General features: G+C 40.6%; 1 protein-coding gene across 3 annotated transcripts in view; it reads left to right on the top strand.

The window, feature by feature from the left end:
• Positions 1 to 15722, top strand: part of DPP10 (dipeptidyl peptidase like 10) — a 460866-nt gene that overhangs the window by 401221 nt on the left and 43923 nt on the right. For all 3 annotated transcript variants that reach the window (XM_075933252.1, XM_075933254.1, XM_075933251.1), the window contains 2 exons: positions 10711 to 10834; positions 13963 to 14001. In XM_075933252.1, the coding sequence (XP_075789367.1) occupies positions 10711 to 10834; positions 13963 to 14001 (163 nt within the window). The remainder of the gene's footprint in view (positions 1 to 10710; positions 10835 to 13962; positions 14002 to 15722) is intronic.

Genomic DNA, 15722 nt, shown 5'->3' with positions numbered 1-15722 from the left:
GTCCAACACATTATCAATAAATTACAGCCTATACTGGAACAGGACACTAAACTCCAAGAAGCTCTGGGAGACAGACCCATAGTCTCCTATAGACAACCACCTAACCTCAAGATGATTCTTACCAACAACCACAGGACATAGCACACTAATACCAACCCTGGTACTTTCCCTTGCAACAAACCCCGATGCCAGCTTTGTCCACATATTCACTCTGCTGACACCATTATTGGGCCTAACCAAGTGAGTTATAAGATCAAGAATACATATTCCTGCGCCTCTAGAAATATAATCTATGCTATCATGTGCCGAAAGTGTCCGTCTGCTATGTACATTGGACAAACGTCTCAGACACTTCGCCAAAGAATCAATGCCCACAAAACAGACATTAGACAGGATCACAAAGAAAAAACAGTTGCTTGCCATTTCAACCAGAAAGGACACTGTCTCAATGACCTACTCACCTGCATCCTACTTCAGAAGACATTCAAATCTGCACTTGAAAGAGAATCCTCTGAACTGGCATTCATGCTAAAATTCGACACTCTCCGCGGGGGGCTGAACAAAGACTCAGGCTATCTTACCCATTACAAAGATAGCTTCCCCAATTATCACCTCTAATACTATTAACTCACAGACATCTACCCTTCTCCACCTCTAATATCATTAACTCACAGGCATTCACCTTCCTTCGCCCCCTCCCCCTCGCATCCTCCTTCTGTTCTGAAATGTGATTTGTCCTTTTCATATGTGTTCATTTTTTTAATTGTATCCTTTGGTATATATGGTTGTGACTATTTTCTTCCACTATTTGATCTGAGGAAGTGGGTCTGGCCCACGAAAGCTCATCATCTAATAAACCATCTTGTTAGTCTTTAAAGTGCTACATAGTCCTGTATTTTGTTTCAGCTAAATGATACTGATATTTTTTTATTAAATTGCTTCAGCAATCAGTCCCATTTGCAATAAGATCAGCATGGTCCTTCTGAAAACAAGGAATGGGAGCCTTTAAAATTGTCTAGAGTTTGGTTCACCTTTACCAATTTTTTAAGGGTAAAAGTATTTCTAAAAATAGATATTGTTCCTGTCTTCATCAGTATAGGTGAAATATACTTCTCTGTGCTCCTTTAAAGCCTCATTTAGGGTTAGGAATTTAGGCCCAGATCCATGAGTCCAGCTGAAGTATTCTCAGTGAAGGGTTTGTGATGGTGGCAAAGCATGTCTCTGATTCAGTTAGATCCCTAACATAAGTGAAAGCAGCTTCAGGGCTATTCTAACTTATGCTGGCTACAAAAGTCCCATTGGAGTTTTCTGCCAGCCCAGAACTGTTAAGATGCTTTAGAAGTAACCGTGTCCTAGATGAACATCTTGGGTAATTTATGGACTACTTTGACAAAGTGGTACAAATGGGCTGGAGACCCAAAGTCAAAATCACATCCTTCAAATCTTCATACCTTCAAATGTGTCTGTATTCTGAAAATTAACCACAAAAATTGTATGGCTCTATGTTTCTATGCACTGTGTAATAGATCTGTTCTTCAATGGCATAATTTTTAATGACATATATGGTTCCCCACTTCTTGGGACAATACAAGGAAGAAAGTCTGAGTAAAACAGATAATTATTGACTAAGAACCCAATTCCATCCATGGAATGGGAATTTTGCCCTGGATTTTAATGTGCAAATTAAAGATCAGGTTCTCTGTTCCAACTGTAAAGCCAAATTTCAGTTACCAAATCTGAAGTCTTTGAAAACAGATGTCAGTAGTATAGTGGGGTAGAAAAAACAAAACTGAGGGAAGTTGGAGAATCTTTATAATTATGTAGCTTCATAAGGTCTTGGATTTGAGCTGGATCTGTTCACTAGTCTCAAAATATCTCAGCTATTTAGTTTGTTGGGGTTTTTTGTTGTTGTTGATCACCCCACTCTTTTTCTCTTAACCTTCTTGGGCTGAAAAGTCTGTCTTTATGGTACTGTCATTCCTTTCTGGTCTGGGGAATACATGGTCATACTGTGGATAATTGAACTATTAAAAATATTTTAAGACATTAAATCAGGTTGTTCTTTTTAAAAAAATACCCCCAATATAATTTTAAATGCCTGACAGAATGCTAAAAGTCTGAATTTGGGTTTTATATTTACCTGCTATAGCATATAAAAAATATTCCCAGATTGAGACTTTATATAATAAATTTCAACAGTTATTTTTTCTAATCAAATTATAAAAACTTGAAAAATTGAATTTATATAAATACAAATAAAATGTAATAACTGTGCTACCAGATTCCACTACTGCCTTCATTGTTTGCAGTATTTCTACATAATCCAAGTAATTATAAGTGTTATCAGAGGGGGCTGAGATTTTCGGGGGGAACAAGGTTTTTTGTATTATTATGGGTGTGTTTACCTAATCCTTGTTTCGGAATGGAAATATTACTTAATGGTAACCAGTGATAGGAAGGATGATTTTGTGGTGAAAGCACAGGACCATGGTGAAACTCGAGTTCTATTTATAACTGGGCAAAATTTTTTGACTGAAACATTTTGGAAATTTGCATTAAATTTGCCAAATTATATCCTTCATCTTGTTGCCCCCAAATCAAAATGCTTCCTTTTAACATTTTCAAAATGAAAGATTTCATTTTTTCTATACAAAATGACCTTTTATTTAGAAAAATCCTTCAAGTTTATGGAAGAATAAGTAAATACATTTCAAAATCAGTATAAAACTTTTTGTTTGGTCTGAAATATTTCATTATTTTTTATTTTTCAATGTTTTGATTTCTCCTCCCTCAATTTTCTAGAAATACCAGAAAAACAACAAATCAATGATTTCCATAGTTCTAACTCTAATCATAGCTCTCCTTATGGACTTGTTAGGTGATAGGAAAATTCATTCCATACTCTGTCCCCTCGTCTATAAAATGGTAATACTAATACCTACTTCCGAGGATTGTTATAAAGGAATAATCCATTAATATCAGCATAGCAGATGGCGGGAACATATTCTATAAATTCAAAGATCTGAAGTACTGTAATTTAATCATAGACACAGTGGTCATCTGGTCCTATCCCTTTATTACTTTGAAGTCCTTAAGCCATTATCTACCATCAATTTCCTATTTATGTTATTTAATTTATTTGTTTGTGTTAGGCTGTCATGCAGGGGCTCAAACCAAGTGAGAGAATGCATTGTTTTGGGTGCAGTACAAATACACCTCCTCTCCTGCCCTTTTCCTCATTGTCTCCACTTGGCCCCCTGGCATTTGTCTCTCCTCCACCCTGTCCCTTGGTGCCTTCCCCTTTCTTCTCCTGACCTGCCCCCCTCCCCTCAGCACAAGCCCCTTCCTCTCCCACCCTTTCCCCTATTTTTCCCCCTTCCCCTCTTCTCCCCTCCCCTCCCCCACCTTCTGCCTTCCAGGTTGCAGGGCTGGAGTCTGTGGAGCCACTCCGGCTGCTGGCCCAGGGCCAGGCGGAAGGTCTCCAAGAGACACATGAGACCATAGTAACCACAGAGTTCGAATCCCCAATGCTCTGCGTGGGACCCGCACTCAGGGCACCAGAAGCCACCTTTATCCACTGGGCTCTACATCCTACCTGCCTGGGAAATGTAGTTCCCCAGAGCCAGCTACACAGGGCCGAATTGGTGATTCCTGCGTGTCAGGGGCCATTGATCCCCAAGAAACACACAGATCTGGGCTGCCCGTAGGTGAGAAATTAGAGGACAGAGAGAGAGGGGGCAATAATATCCTTGAGGTGTTAAGCAAAAGAGATAGGGGCAGTGTTGGCTCCGTGAAACACTGATTAGGTGGAGAGAGGCAGTGGATTCTGGTGAGGGTTCAGTATTCGAATTCTAATGATCATTGGGACCAGCACCCAACAGAGGACAGAGAGGAGATTGAGGGAGGGTTAGAAATGAAGGAAACGTTTGGTTCTGGGCAGTGTAAGGGTCTGATGAAAAGTAAGAGGATGGCTTGGACAGAAGATATGGGAAGATACTTTATCTTGATAGGAAGGAAATCGAGGCTCTCAAAATAAAGTAAGTGCAACTGCGATGCCTTTAGGACAGGGGTGGGCAAATACTGGCCAGTGGGTCAGATCTGGTCCACCAGGATTAGCCCCAGCAAGGCCCCCAGACTACCATATTTACTTGTACCTCTGCAGGTATGGGCAGGGGTCCCCGGCCAATGGAAGCTGCAGTCACTTGTACCTGCAGACTTTCAGCTGGTGTCACGGGGCGGAGCCAGGGATCCAGCCCATAATATGGGGCGCTTCTTGTCCCCGTTCATCTGGAGCCCTGGCTCCCTCCGGCTCTCCGTGTCCTCTGCCAGCCTCATGGTGACATGCTCCACCCCCTTTCTCAGCTGTGCAGTCCTGGCTTTTGAAGTGCTCGCAGGGCCACCGGAGCATGCACAGCAGCACCAAGGTGCACTGGGCAGAGCAGCTTCTGACACCACGGCCGTCGGTGTCTTCTTGCAGGGTCAGAGGAACAGGCTTGCCCAGTCACACCCCTCCTCCACCAGCAGCTGCCAGCCGGTCCTTCTGATGATGGCCCACTGAGAAATTCCCGGTATCTCACGGGGCCAGTCCGCCCCTAGTTTGGGCCTGCTCCAGGCAGGGCCGGGGGGAGAGACCTAGCTCCAAATATTGGTGGAGCAGGGGCTCCGGCTCTGAATATTCCTGGAGCATGGGCACCACAAGCCCATATAACTCGCTGCCTATGTCCAGGGTGTCACCTGACATGCTGACTGGAACTAGTCACCTTCAGGGATATTCATGAGGTTAAAATTTGCATTTTTAATATTTCATATCGAACCACATCAAACCAGTGGTTCAAATCAAACCACACTCTTCCAACAAACATCATGTGAACTCATGGTCATTTGCACTTCTACTTCACTATAGGTAAAAAATTACAGACCATTACAATTCTTTCAGTTTTCTTATCAACTGACAAAAAAGTCTGCTTTCAAATTTCACAATTCTGTGACCTGTTTATAAAGGCTCCTTCCTACATGCAACTTTCCTGGAATTATAAATTGCTGCTGCTCTGTATTTTGACAAGCTGCAAGTAATGATTGTAGTTCTGTACTACGTTGACTATTTGTATCTATTTATTTGTCACTTACACAAAAAGTACATTATGAAAGCTTTTAAGTCAATCACTCAATTTTTTTAAAAATATGTCAGAAATAAGATTGCTTATGTGATCTTAAGATGACCCCCGGGGCTAGATTCACAAGAGGTGCTTAGCTATTGCAATGTCTCATTGTTAGGCACCCTATCTAATGTTACAAATGACATGCCCAAAGTTCCCATTCAGAGTATGGGAAGAGTTAGGGATTCACAGAGCCAACATGATGAGTGGGGTAGCCAGCCAGAAGGAAATGCTGAGGAAAGGGGTGTGGCCTAAGCTCTGCCCCTCAAAGAGAAGTAGGCATTTAAGCCTGGGCCAGAGCAAGGTACCTCCTTCCACTTGGAATTTACAGCTGTGAGCCCACTCATGGAGTCAGATACCTAGGTCAGGTCAGTCCCTTCTCAAGAGAAACCAAGGAGGGGAAGCATGCAGTGGTTATGTCTCTCTTCTACCTAATCACATGGGCTACATCTACACTGGCATGATTTCCCGGAAATTCTTTTAACGGAAAAGTTTTCCGTTAAAAGCATTTTCGGAAAAGCACGTCTAGATTGGCAGGACGCTTTTCCGCAAAATCACTTTTTGCCGAAAAGTGTCCGTGGCCAATCTAGACATGCTTTTCCTCAAAAAAGCCCCGATTGCTATTTTCACGATCAGGGCTTTTTTGTGGAAAACAAATATCTGCTGTCTACACTGGCCCTTTTGCGCAAAAGTTTTTCGGAAAAAGACTTTTGCCTGAAGGGGAGCAGCACAGTATTTCCGCAAAAGCACTGACAATCTTACATGAGATCGTCAGTGCTTTTGCAGAAATTCAAGCGGCCAGTGGCCAGTCTAGACACAGCCACGGTGGTTTGAGCACTCACCCAGGCCAAATGGTCCCTAGGGACACTTCTGGGACCAATCCATTACTTCCCACAGTGGTCACCCTGATTCACTATCTCCCAGGGACAGCTCTGCACCCAGTATGCAGGAGACAGATTCAAATTCTCCTTCACTTGATGTACAGTGGGGACCTGAACCCAGGTTTTCCACCTTCTAGGAGTGTTCCATCCACATGAGATTATGAGGGACTCAGATGTGCATCTCTCTTAATAGCTCCTGTTGAAGCTGCTCAATGCGGTATAAATAATAAATATTCATTGGCAAAGGATGAGGGTGAGTGTGTGGGAGGAGGAGCGAGAAAAAGGCTGACTCTATAGCCTGGTGGTGAGAGCACTCAGACCCGGGTAACATTCTCAGCTGCACTAAATAAGTATTTATTTCCACAATGTGGCACAGGTTTCCACCCCAGTCTCCTACTCCAACAAGCCCTAATTTCCTTTGATGATTCTTTGTCCAACTGCTCCCCCCTCCACTGTCTGCAATTATAGTCTCTCCAGGTTTCATATCCCATCTCAGTACACTTTTCTCATCTCTTGGCCTCCGTTTTCTTCTTCCCTGGCTCCTTGTGTCAGCTCATTCCCTGCACTCCAATTCCTTGTCATATTAGTCTTCCCTATCACCCATTCCTGTCCCCTGCCTCCTTTTGCTGCTTACTCATCCCAGTCTCCTTCCCTCCCACAGCTCCTCATCTCATCTAAGAGTTTTCCTGACAGCCAAGTAGGTCCTAGTTCCTCTTGCCATTTCCCTCATTGGCTCCTAGTCCCAGGCACCTTGTTCCACCAGTTTCACCAGAACTTTCTTCCAGCTCCCACTCACAGCCTCTCTCCCCATAGCTCTTGGTTCCCAGTCAATCCCTCCACTTCAGTTCACAGACTTCTTGTCCAGGCTACTGCTTTCCCCCATACTTTTGTCCCCTCTGTATTTGTATCAGACTCTATCATATTCCACTTTACCTAGGTGCTGAGGAGCAGGGCGATGCAGGGAGGTCATTGAGAGCACATTAGAAACAGGTTCCCTTCTCTTTCTTCCAGTGGTTGGCTCTAGCCTGTCTCATAGCAGCTGGAAGCAGCCATTAGAGAGAAAGTCTGTCTTTGCCCCTATGGCTCCAGGCTAGAGCATGCTCAAGTGTTCTGCAGAGATGGTGTGTTTAGACTCTGGTCACATGTAGCAGGTGTGGGGGATAGACATATTAAATCACTCTCTGGGGACGATGCCTAAACAGCCTGGTTAATACCAGGAGCTGATAGAGGCTTGAGCATACTCAGTAAATATGAACTCTTCAAAACTGAAAAAAAAAATCTCCATCGGGTATGTGCAACATGCAATTTTCAGAGGTTTATAAACTGGTGAAATTTGCAGGGGACACTGCAAGGCACATGTCTGACAAAAAAGCCACCCTCCTAGCACATGTGAAGTCCCTGCTCCACTAGAAGATAATAAAAGAAAAGGTCACTAGAATTTTTTAACATGAGGGAAACACTGTATTTTCCCCAGACTGGTTCTCTAAAAAGTTTCAGCATTTTGTCTGAAAAGTAATATACCAGCTTAGGGCAAACAACTGCCATGTAAACTTGGCAGACTGAATGGTTAAAGACTGACAAAGTTATTAGCAACTAAAAACAAATTCTTCTAACTGGTAGTATTGGACAACACAGACAGGACTAGCCATAGTTATAGTCTCACACACACACACACACACACACACACACACACACACACACTATCTATACTTCTTTGAGATACACTCAGTTGAAAGAGCAAATACATTTTCTTACAATTTTCCCTTTAATTAGCTGATCTAAATTGAGACACTACTTTATGCTCATAGCATAATAATTTGCTAACACATTAATTATCATTTAAGGATGTATGATCCTCCTATCTCACTTGTGCATTTGGGGAACCTAGTGAATGAGAAGATATGTGCATTATCTTATTGCCTGCCATGCTAAGTGCTTAGCAAAGTCAACAGAGACAGTAATCAGAACAAAGAAAAGGGATTTGCATTGAATTACACTGAAAGCATAGTTAGATTTACAATCTAAATTTGCCTGAAAAGTAAATACTTAGATTTGAATTAAAATAGTCTGAAAAGAATGTTTTCAGCTTTAAAATAGGAATCTGTCCAAGAAAAAAATCTAATTTTGCAAATTCAGACAACTTGTTATAAAGAAGTCATTGTAGTCTAATTCAGGACCAATGGATAAGTTATGAAACATAGGCAGATAACTATTAGAATAGCAGAAAATTTGTGTTAACACTTGACTTGTGGCAATGAAATGTTGGTGTACGCTAGTGTTGGATACTGTATGAATAGTTGTGGATTTGATTAAATACAATGTGTGTGAGCATGAACAAGTCATGCATGCTGCTATGTTAGTTTGCTGACATATTGTTTGCTAAGAAAGGCAAACTCTGGATTCTTGCCATATGAATGACTTCCTAAAATATTTATCGTGTTTTTAAATTATTCATACTGTTGTGTATTAGAAAAGGCACTATATGAATTTATGAGTACAACTGGGACATGTTTGCACTTATGGAGTTTGGGGCAAATGTTAATACTGTGCAACTAGAAATGAATCCCGTAAGGTAACCTGCAGGGCCAACAGCCACTGTGGGCCTCGGTGCAAGGTGTGTGTGTGTGTGTGTGTGTGTGTGTGTGTGTGTGTGTGGAGGGGGGGCCAGGACACAGGCGGAAGGGGTAGGGCCAAGGTAGCCAACCCTCAGAACTACCAGGGCTGCGGTGATGGGCTCCCCCTCAGAGCCATGTGGAGCAGAGCTCCAATGGCAATTTAAAGGGGCCTCGGGCAGTTGTGGTGGCTAGGAGCTCTGGGCTCCCATTAACTGTAGCTGGAGTTGTGGGTATTAAGTACACAAGTACTCAGTGGGAGGGGAGACAGGATGATGCTGAGAGAGGAGAGGGTAAGGGCATTGGGGGCTAGAGGGAGGAGGGGAAGGGGAGGTGCTTGGAGAAGGCTTGAAAGAAGGGGAGGGCTCGAGGAAGGTGGGTGGGCAGGAGGGGATGTGGGGGTGGGGGGGAGCAGGAGGACTAGACCCATTCTGGGCACCACCGAAAATTATACAAACCTGCTGCCCCTGACCTTGGAAGAACATTCATATCACCTGGAGTCAGGTGGAAAAACAGGGAAGGGTACTAGACATACGCAGGTCTCGTTATTCTACCACATGCCATAAACATGGGGTAAGATTGAGACCTGGTCCAACTGCATTGCTTTCCTGAGTTCATCATCTTTCATGTGCAGCATCAGACTCCCACAAAACTTTCCCACAGGCCACGATTTGGCCATCCATGATGTGGTAAGATGTCTTCTCACTCTGTAATTAAACATCTGCTCTTAACAAATAATTAAATGTCCATCAAAACTACATAAAAAACCTAAAGCTAACAGCCTTTACTTAAAGTGAGACTAAATTTCTAGATGCACTGTTTAATTCCAGGGTTGAGCATTTCTCGCTGGACTGTGCAAGCTGCTAGCTGTCACAAGCAGTGCATAGAAGCAAGCATACCAAGTTTCTTTGTGATGACAAGCTGCAACAGGCCTTCTTGGTAACATCTTTAGTCTGACAGCATAACAGGGTTTCTGGAGGAGATAGGTAGATATTCTTTGTCGTTAAAATCTCTGTGTTGGACTCCTTTGCCGAGCCAAACATGTCTGGGGATGGACAGTTTGTCTGGTATTACAAGTTATTTGCTATAGTGGAAGTCGACTAACAGTGATACGGTGTCTGACTTCTTTTTATTCGGTGTCTTCATAGAATGCTTAGTGTTTCAGTCACATTTTAAAATGATTCTGGAAACCTTGCAAAGCAATGAGTTTTTTGTTGTTGTCGCTGCTGTTTGAGAGTTTGTGCAACATTTTGTTTCTCTTAGTTTCATGTTTGCTATATGTCCAGGAGAGAGAAGCATCTGACATAGCAAACAAATACTGCAGTCTTACAGACTGTTTAAAAAACAAAGACATTCATGAACACACATAGTCCACAAAAGTTCAGATGCAACTTCTCTTTTCTGAGTAGGTTCTCTTTTTACTTACTTGCTTCTAACACTAAACAGACAAATGAGAATGCAAAGAAATTTACTCTCATTTTATTCAGACCATGAGTCAATGGTATAGTCCTGATTCATTTCCAACATAAAACTTTCAGTTATTTTCTCTAATCATGAATCTCTTCCCTTTCATAAAAGATCTTACATCCGTACAGTGAAACACATGTTTATGTGCTTTGCTGGATCAGCATCAAAATAGACAGCATATATTTTGGGGAAACTATTTTAAATATGGTAGGAATTTGACATATTTATAATCTGTATTTTATAGAATTTAAATCTTCATTGAATAGTTTATTGCATATGATCATGTGGGGAAAAAAGCTGTTGAAAGTGCATATGGTTCACAACTTACTTTAAATTGTACAATCACTCATAAAAGAATAGAGACTTCCCAGAAGATCAGCGCACCACATCCATTGTTCCTAATTGAAGCATCCATGACCATATATGTCATTTGAATATCCAGTTCCATCCCTCAATACTGATATTTTCACACGGAGCTACTCAGTCCAGGTCTTGCTTCCCAGATTCGGTCTACTTACAACTATAACTTAAAATGCTATACAACACTATATAATTTATATGAACACTATATTTTAAAAATTATGTTTACCTCAGAGAATACTACATCACTATGGTGAAGTGGGTAAACAACACCAAGACTGTGGTGAGATGGTTGAACAGACCACAGAACATTTCCATTCTTACTGTTTGTGAGACCACAACTGGGGCTTGTAGCAAGGTAAGTCAGATTTCCTTGTTTCTTTCTTTTCTATATTATATTCCTGATATTTATCCTAGGACCAAAAAAAAGGTTGCTCAGAATTCAGTCTTTGGAATGTCTTTTGATGCAGTAATTATTAACTGAATACAATTAGATAACATGGAGATAAGGGAAATGATAGAATTCCAATCTTTATGTTGAAATGATTTAATGCAATCAAGAGACCTAATTTTCAGAGTTCCTATGCTGTGTTCATTATTTAACTTTAGTTGATCAGCACCTCTGAAAATCAGGAGTTTTACAAGTAGCTAATACCGAGACGAAAGTTATCCTTTCAGGTATTCTCAGCTCTCCAGTCCCTGTTCTTTTTCTTCACTTAATTCCACTCCAGACCTTAGTATTTTAAAGGTTTGAATGGATTTAAAGAAACAATGCAGAATAGACCCTGGAGACACATCTTACATAACCAATATATTTTACAGTTAAGGTAACACTGTTTCTTATTGTAACAAACTTCAGAGGAGTAACAGTGTTAGTCCGTTTCAGCAAAAACAAGGTGTCTGTGTGTAAAGCATCTTAAAGACGAACAAATTAATTTGGGTATAGGCTTTCATGGGCTGAAATCCATTTCATGCATCTCACAAGGTGGGTTCCATCGATGAAAGTGTATGCCAAAAACAATTTGTTAGTCTTAAAAATGACACAGGACACCACCTTTTTATTGAAATTATATTTCTATGGAGCTGGAGAAGCTTCCTTGCACTTCAAAGGGGATTGCATCCGGTGAATGTCAAGGAGCCATAAAGGTGTGTGAAAGGCAGTTAAAGTTCATAACATTTAGTTAGTGGAGAAGATAATTTTTGTTTCCAAATTTCCTCCAGGTACAAGCAGCCATTCCTAAAATGTGATGTTTCCGCAGGAGCCCAGTTTTGAAATTATATTTCACCATTTATTTTCACCTACAATTTAGCCATAATAACACAGCTCTGAAAAGAAAAAGAAAAGAATATTGTGTGTTGCACTAACTGCTCTGTAGCACCTCTCAGAAACATTTATTTCATTTATATTGATTGCTGTCATAACTGTGCATCTCAAACATATAAAAGATTCAGTCTGCACCTATCATGTCCCTGGGTACCTATTTCAGTCCCACACGTGCAATCCTTTCAGTATCCACACCTTCTCTTTTCCTTTGGGTGAAACCCCACAATTCAGTCGCTCACTGAATGGTTACCAGTCCAGAGCCTGTGGGCAATAATAAAATATAGTGACACACAAGCAGCTTCTTCTTAAAAGTAGGATTTATTTGGCAAAAGATTCACAGCACTGAGAGAAGTGGATTTAAAACAACAAAAAGACTCATGCACTTAATGTATTAGGCTTTGTCTACATGGCAATTGAGCAACAAAGCTTTTGTCATTCACAGATGCTTAAAAACTGAATGAAAAAAGCTTTGCCATAGCAAGGGCTAGTGTAAACAGTGCTTTGTTGGCAGGAGTGCTCTCCTGGCAACAAAGCAAATGTCACTTATGGGGGTGGACCTTTTTTGTCTGCAAAAGTGCCAACAAACAGCTTTTACACTGCCTAACTTTTAATATCATGGCCATATTGCTAAAACCTACGTAGTGTAAACCGCTGGTTTTCAAAATTGGGTCATGGGTCCGCAATACTTTGTTCATCTAAGAAAATGTCTGTTGCCATAGAGCCTCGCAGCTCCCATTGGCTGGAAACAGCAAACCATGGCCAATGGCAGCTGTGAGACTTCACGGCTATGGACACTTAGATAAACAAAGCGTAGCAGGTCCACCAGCAGCTGATCCAGGCAGGCCCGAGACCCAACTTTGGAAACCAATGGAGTAGACTAAACCTTTCTTACACTTAGCAGTTTAGGACAGAGCAATGTTTCTCAAAGTGATGTGCAAAACCACTTAAGAGAAACCTGCTAACTGGCTGCTCCAGTGTGTTTGTTTATCAGCTCCGCAGCCACAGAGACTTGCAACTCCCATTGACTCCAGTTCGCCATTTGCAGCCAATGGAGCCGTGGCCATAGAGTTGGTAAATAAACACACTGGAATGGCCATGCAGGTTTCTCTAAGTGGTTTCACAGGCCACTTTGAGAAACACTGAGATAGGGGCTTAGGCAACCATGATACCATTTTATCTTTGTCATTGTTTTGTTCCTCTTGGTTTCCCCTCTCATAATCTCCTTTTGCTCTACCTCCTTTTCAAGTAACCCACATAACCAATCACAGAGCTGTGCACAATATTCATAAACAATAACACAGATATTTCTTATTTTGTCACAGCTCCCATTAGGTGGAGGAAAAGTTCAGTCATTGACTTCATGTCTTTATATTTTAAATGAAAAATTGTGAGCGCAAGAATATTTTACAGCATATAGTTTAATGCTAATGGCTGCACAACATTTGTAAACATCTCAAGAGTTTATCAATATTTGTTTGCAATTCCAAAATGATGTATGCAAAAACAAATTATTAAGCCATGATAGCCACTTGAATTCCAGTTGATTGGACCATATTTCTAAGAGTTGGCCCTCACTTGGTGTCATTTGTCATAACTTCAATAGAACTATGACATTCATATCAGCAGCAAATCTGTTCTGTATTATTTTACCAGTAGATATATAGAGTGTGTGATTATGTGGTATGGTGGAGAGGTAATGGCCCTATATGAAGCATGATATTGTAGATACTAAGATTTTGATGTATTCATTAAACTATAACCTATGAAACTAAACTATGACCTATGAAAACCATGTTCACATGAAATAAATGACAGAAATTTAGTGATAGCTGCATAGGTCATATACATTTCCAGTTTTCAGTTGATGCCTAGGGTAAAAAAGAAATACTACTGTCTGTTCAAAGCTTCATGATGATATCTAATAAGAAGTGTTTTAAAAGATCTTTTGTTCCTAGTTACCCTGGAAATTCAGAAAGGTAGCTGCATTTATGATTAAATGATCATCTGTTAACTTTAAACATTCGTACGTATTTAGGGATGATGTCAATGGAAAGACTAAAGCTCTGTAACATAGACACAAACATTAAATATAACGAGTCTTTTTGATTAATGTAAGATTTTTTTGGTCTCTAAATATTTTATAAACAATTCTTCTCTTTTAGAAATATGAGATTACATCAGAAGTGTGGCTTTCTAAACAGGTATTGTATGAATGATGTCTGAAATGCATAATGGATAGCTGTTTGCATTGTTACTTTTAGCTTGATTATTTTCTTTAACAAAATAGAAAATGTAAAATTAAATTTTGTTAAAATACACCCCCATATTAATTTAACATCAGAAAAATGACTGTAAAAATGCGATGTAGCATACGTGTTCTTCCAAAGTAGATCTGACCTCTGAGCTCATTGAGTAAGATCTGCTGACTTTTCAGATAAAAATGTTTTTAGTTATTCTTTTCTCCTGTTTGAAATTGATGCAAAGGAGTAGAAGGGAGCAAGACTGTGCAGAGCTCCAGAGGAATGCTTGAGAATAATATAACAAAGTTCAAGCACATGAACTATAGATAGAACAAAAATATCAGAAAATGTTTCAACTCTCACAGAATCAAATAAAAATATCCAACAGATTGCAAAAGTGGATGAAACATATTTATTTAAAACACATTTCAGGTTCCATTTTGTAAGCTGTGTGTAAAAAATCATTACAAATTATGATTTTATGGTAGACAGTGTCCCTTTAACAGTTCCATATGGTGTTGGATTAGGAGACGCATAACAAGCAAAGTATCAGAGGGGTAGCCGGGTTAGTCTGGATCTGCAAAAGTGACAAGGAGTCATGTGGCACCTTATGGGCTAACAGAAGTATTGGAGCATAAACTTTCATGGGCAAAGACCCACTTACTACTTGCTTCTGACGAAGTGGGTCTTTGCACTCAAAAGCTTATGCTCCAATAATTCTGTTAGTCTATAAGGTGCCACAGGACTCCTTGTCGCTATAACAAGCAAAGTTACTTACACAGTTCAATAGTAATGACAGTGCATGGATTCATCAAGGCAATTACATAGAATCATAGAATACTAGAACTGGAAGGGATCTCGAGGGAGCATCAAAATCCATTCACAGCAGGACCAAGCACTGTCTAGATCATGCCTGACAGATGTCTATCCAACCTTCTTTTAAATATCTCCAGTGATGGAGATTCTACAACCTCCATAGACAATTTATTCCATTATTAAACCACTCCGACAGTTAGGAAGTTTTTCCTAATGACCAATCTAAACCTGACTTGCTGCAGTTTAAGCCCATTGCTTCTTATCCTATCCTCAGAGGCCAAGGAGAACAATTCCCCCCCCCCCCCGCCTCCTTCTTTTAATACCCTTTTAGACACTTGAAAGCTGCTATCATGTCCCCTCACTCTTCTCTTTTCTAAACTAAACAAAGCCCAATTCTTTCAGTCTTTCCATAGATCATGTTTTCTAGACCTTTAATCATTTTTGTTGCTCTCTTCTGGATGCTCTCCAATTTCTCCACATCTCTCTTGAAATGTGGTGACCAGAACTGAACACAATACCTCAACTGAGGCCTAATCAGTGCAGAGTAGAAAGGAAGAATGACTTCTCGTCTCTTGCTCCCAACAGTCCTGTTAATGCAGCCCAGAATCATGTTTGCTTTTTTTGCCACAGTGCCACATTGCTGATTCATATTTAGCTTGTGGTCCATTGTGAAACGTTGATCCCTTTCTGCAGTATTCTTTCTTAGATCATCGCTTCCCATTTTGTACGTATGAAACTGATTGTTCCTTGCTAAATGGAGCACTTCGCATTTTTTCTTATTAAACATCATCTATTTACTTCAGACCGTTTCTTTAGTTTGTCCAGATCATTTTGAATTATGACCCTATCCTCCAAAGCACTTGCAT

Source organism: Pelodiscus sinensis, chromosome 7, assembly GCF_049634645.1.
Source record: "Pelodiscus sinensis isolate JC-2024 chromosome 7, ASM4963464v1, whole genome shotgun sequence".
In the NCBI taxonomy this organism is placed as follows: domain Eukaryota; kingdom Metazoa; phylum Chordata; order Testudines; family Trionychidae; genus Pelodiscus; species Pelodiscus sinensis.
This window is presented reverse-complemented; position numbering and strand designations above follow the sequence as displayed.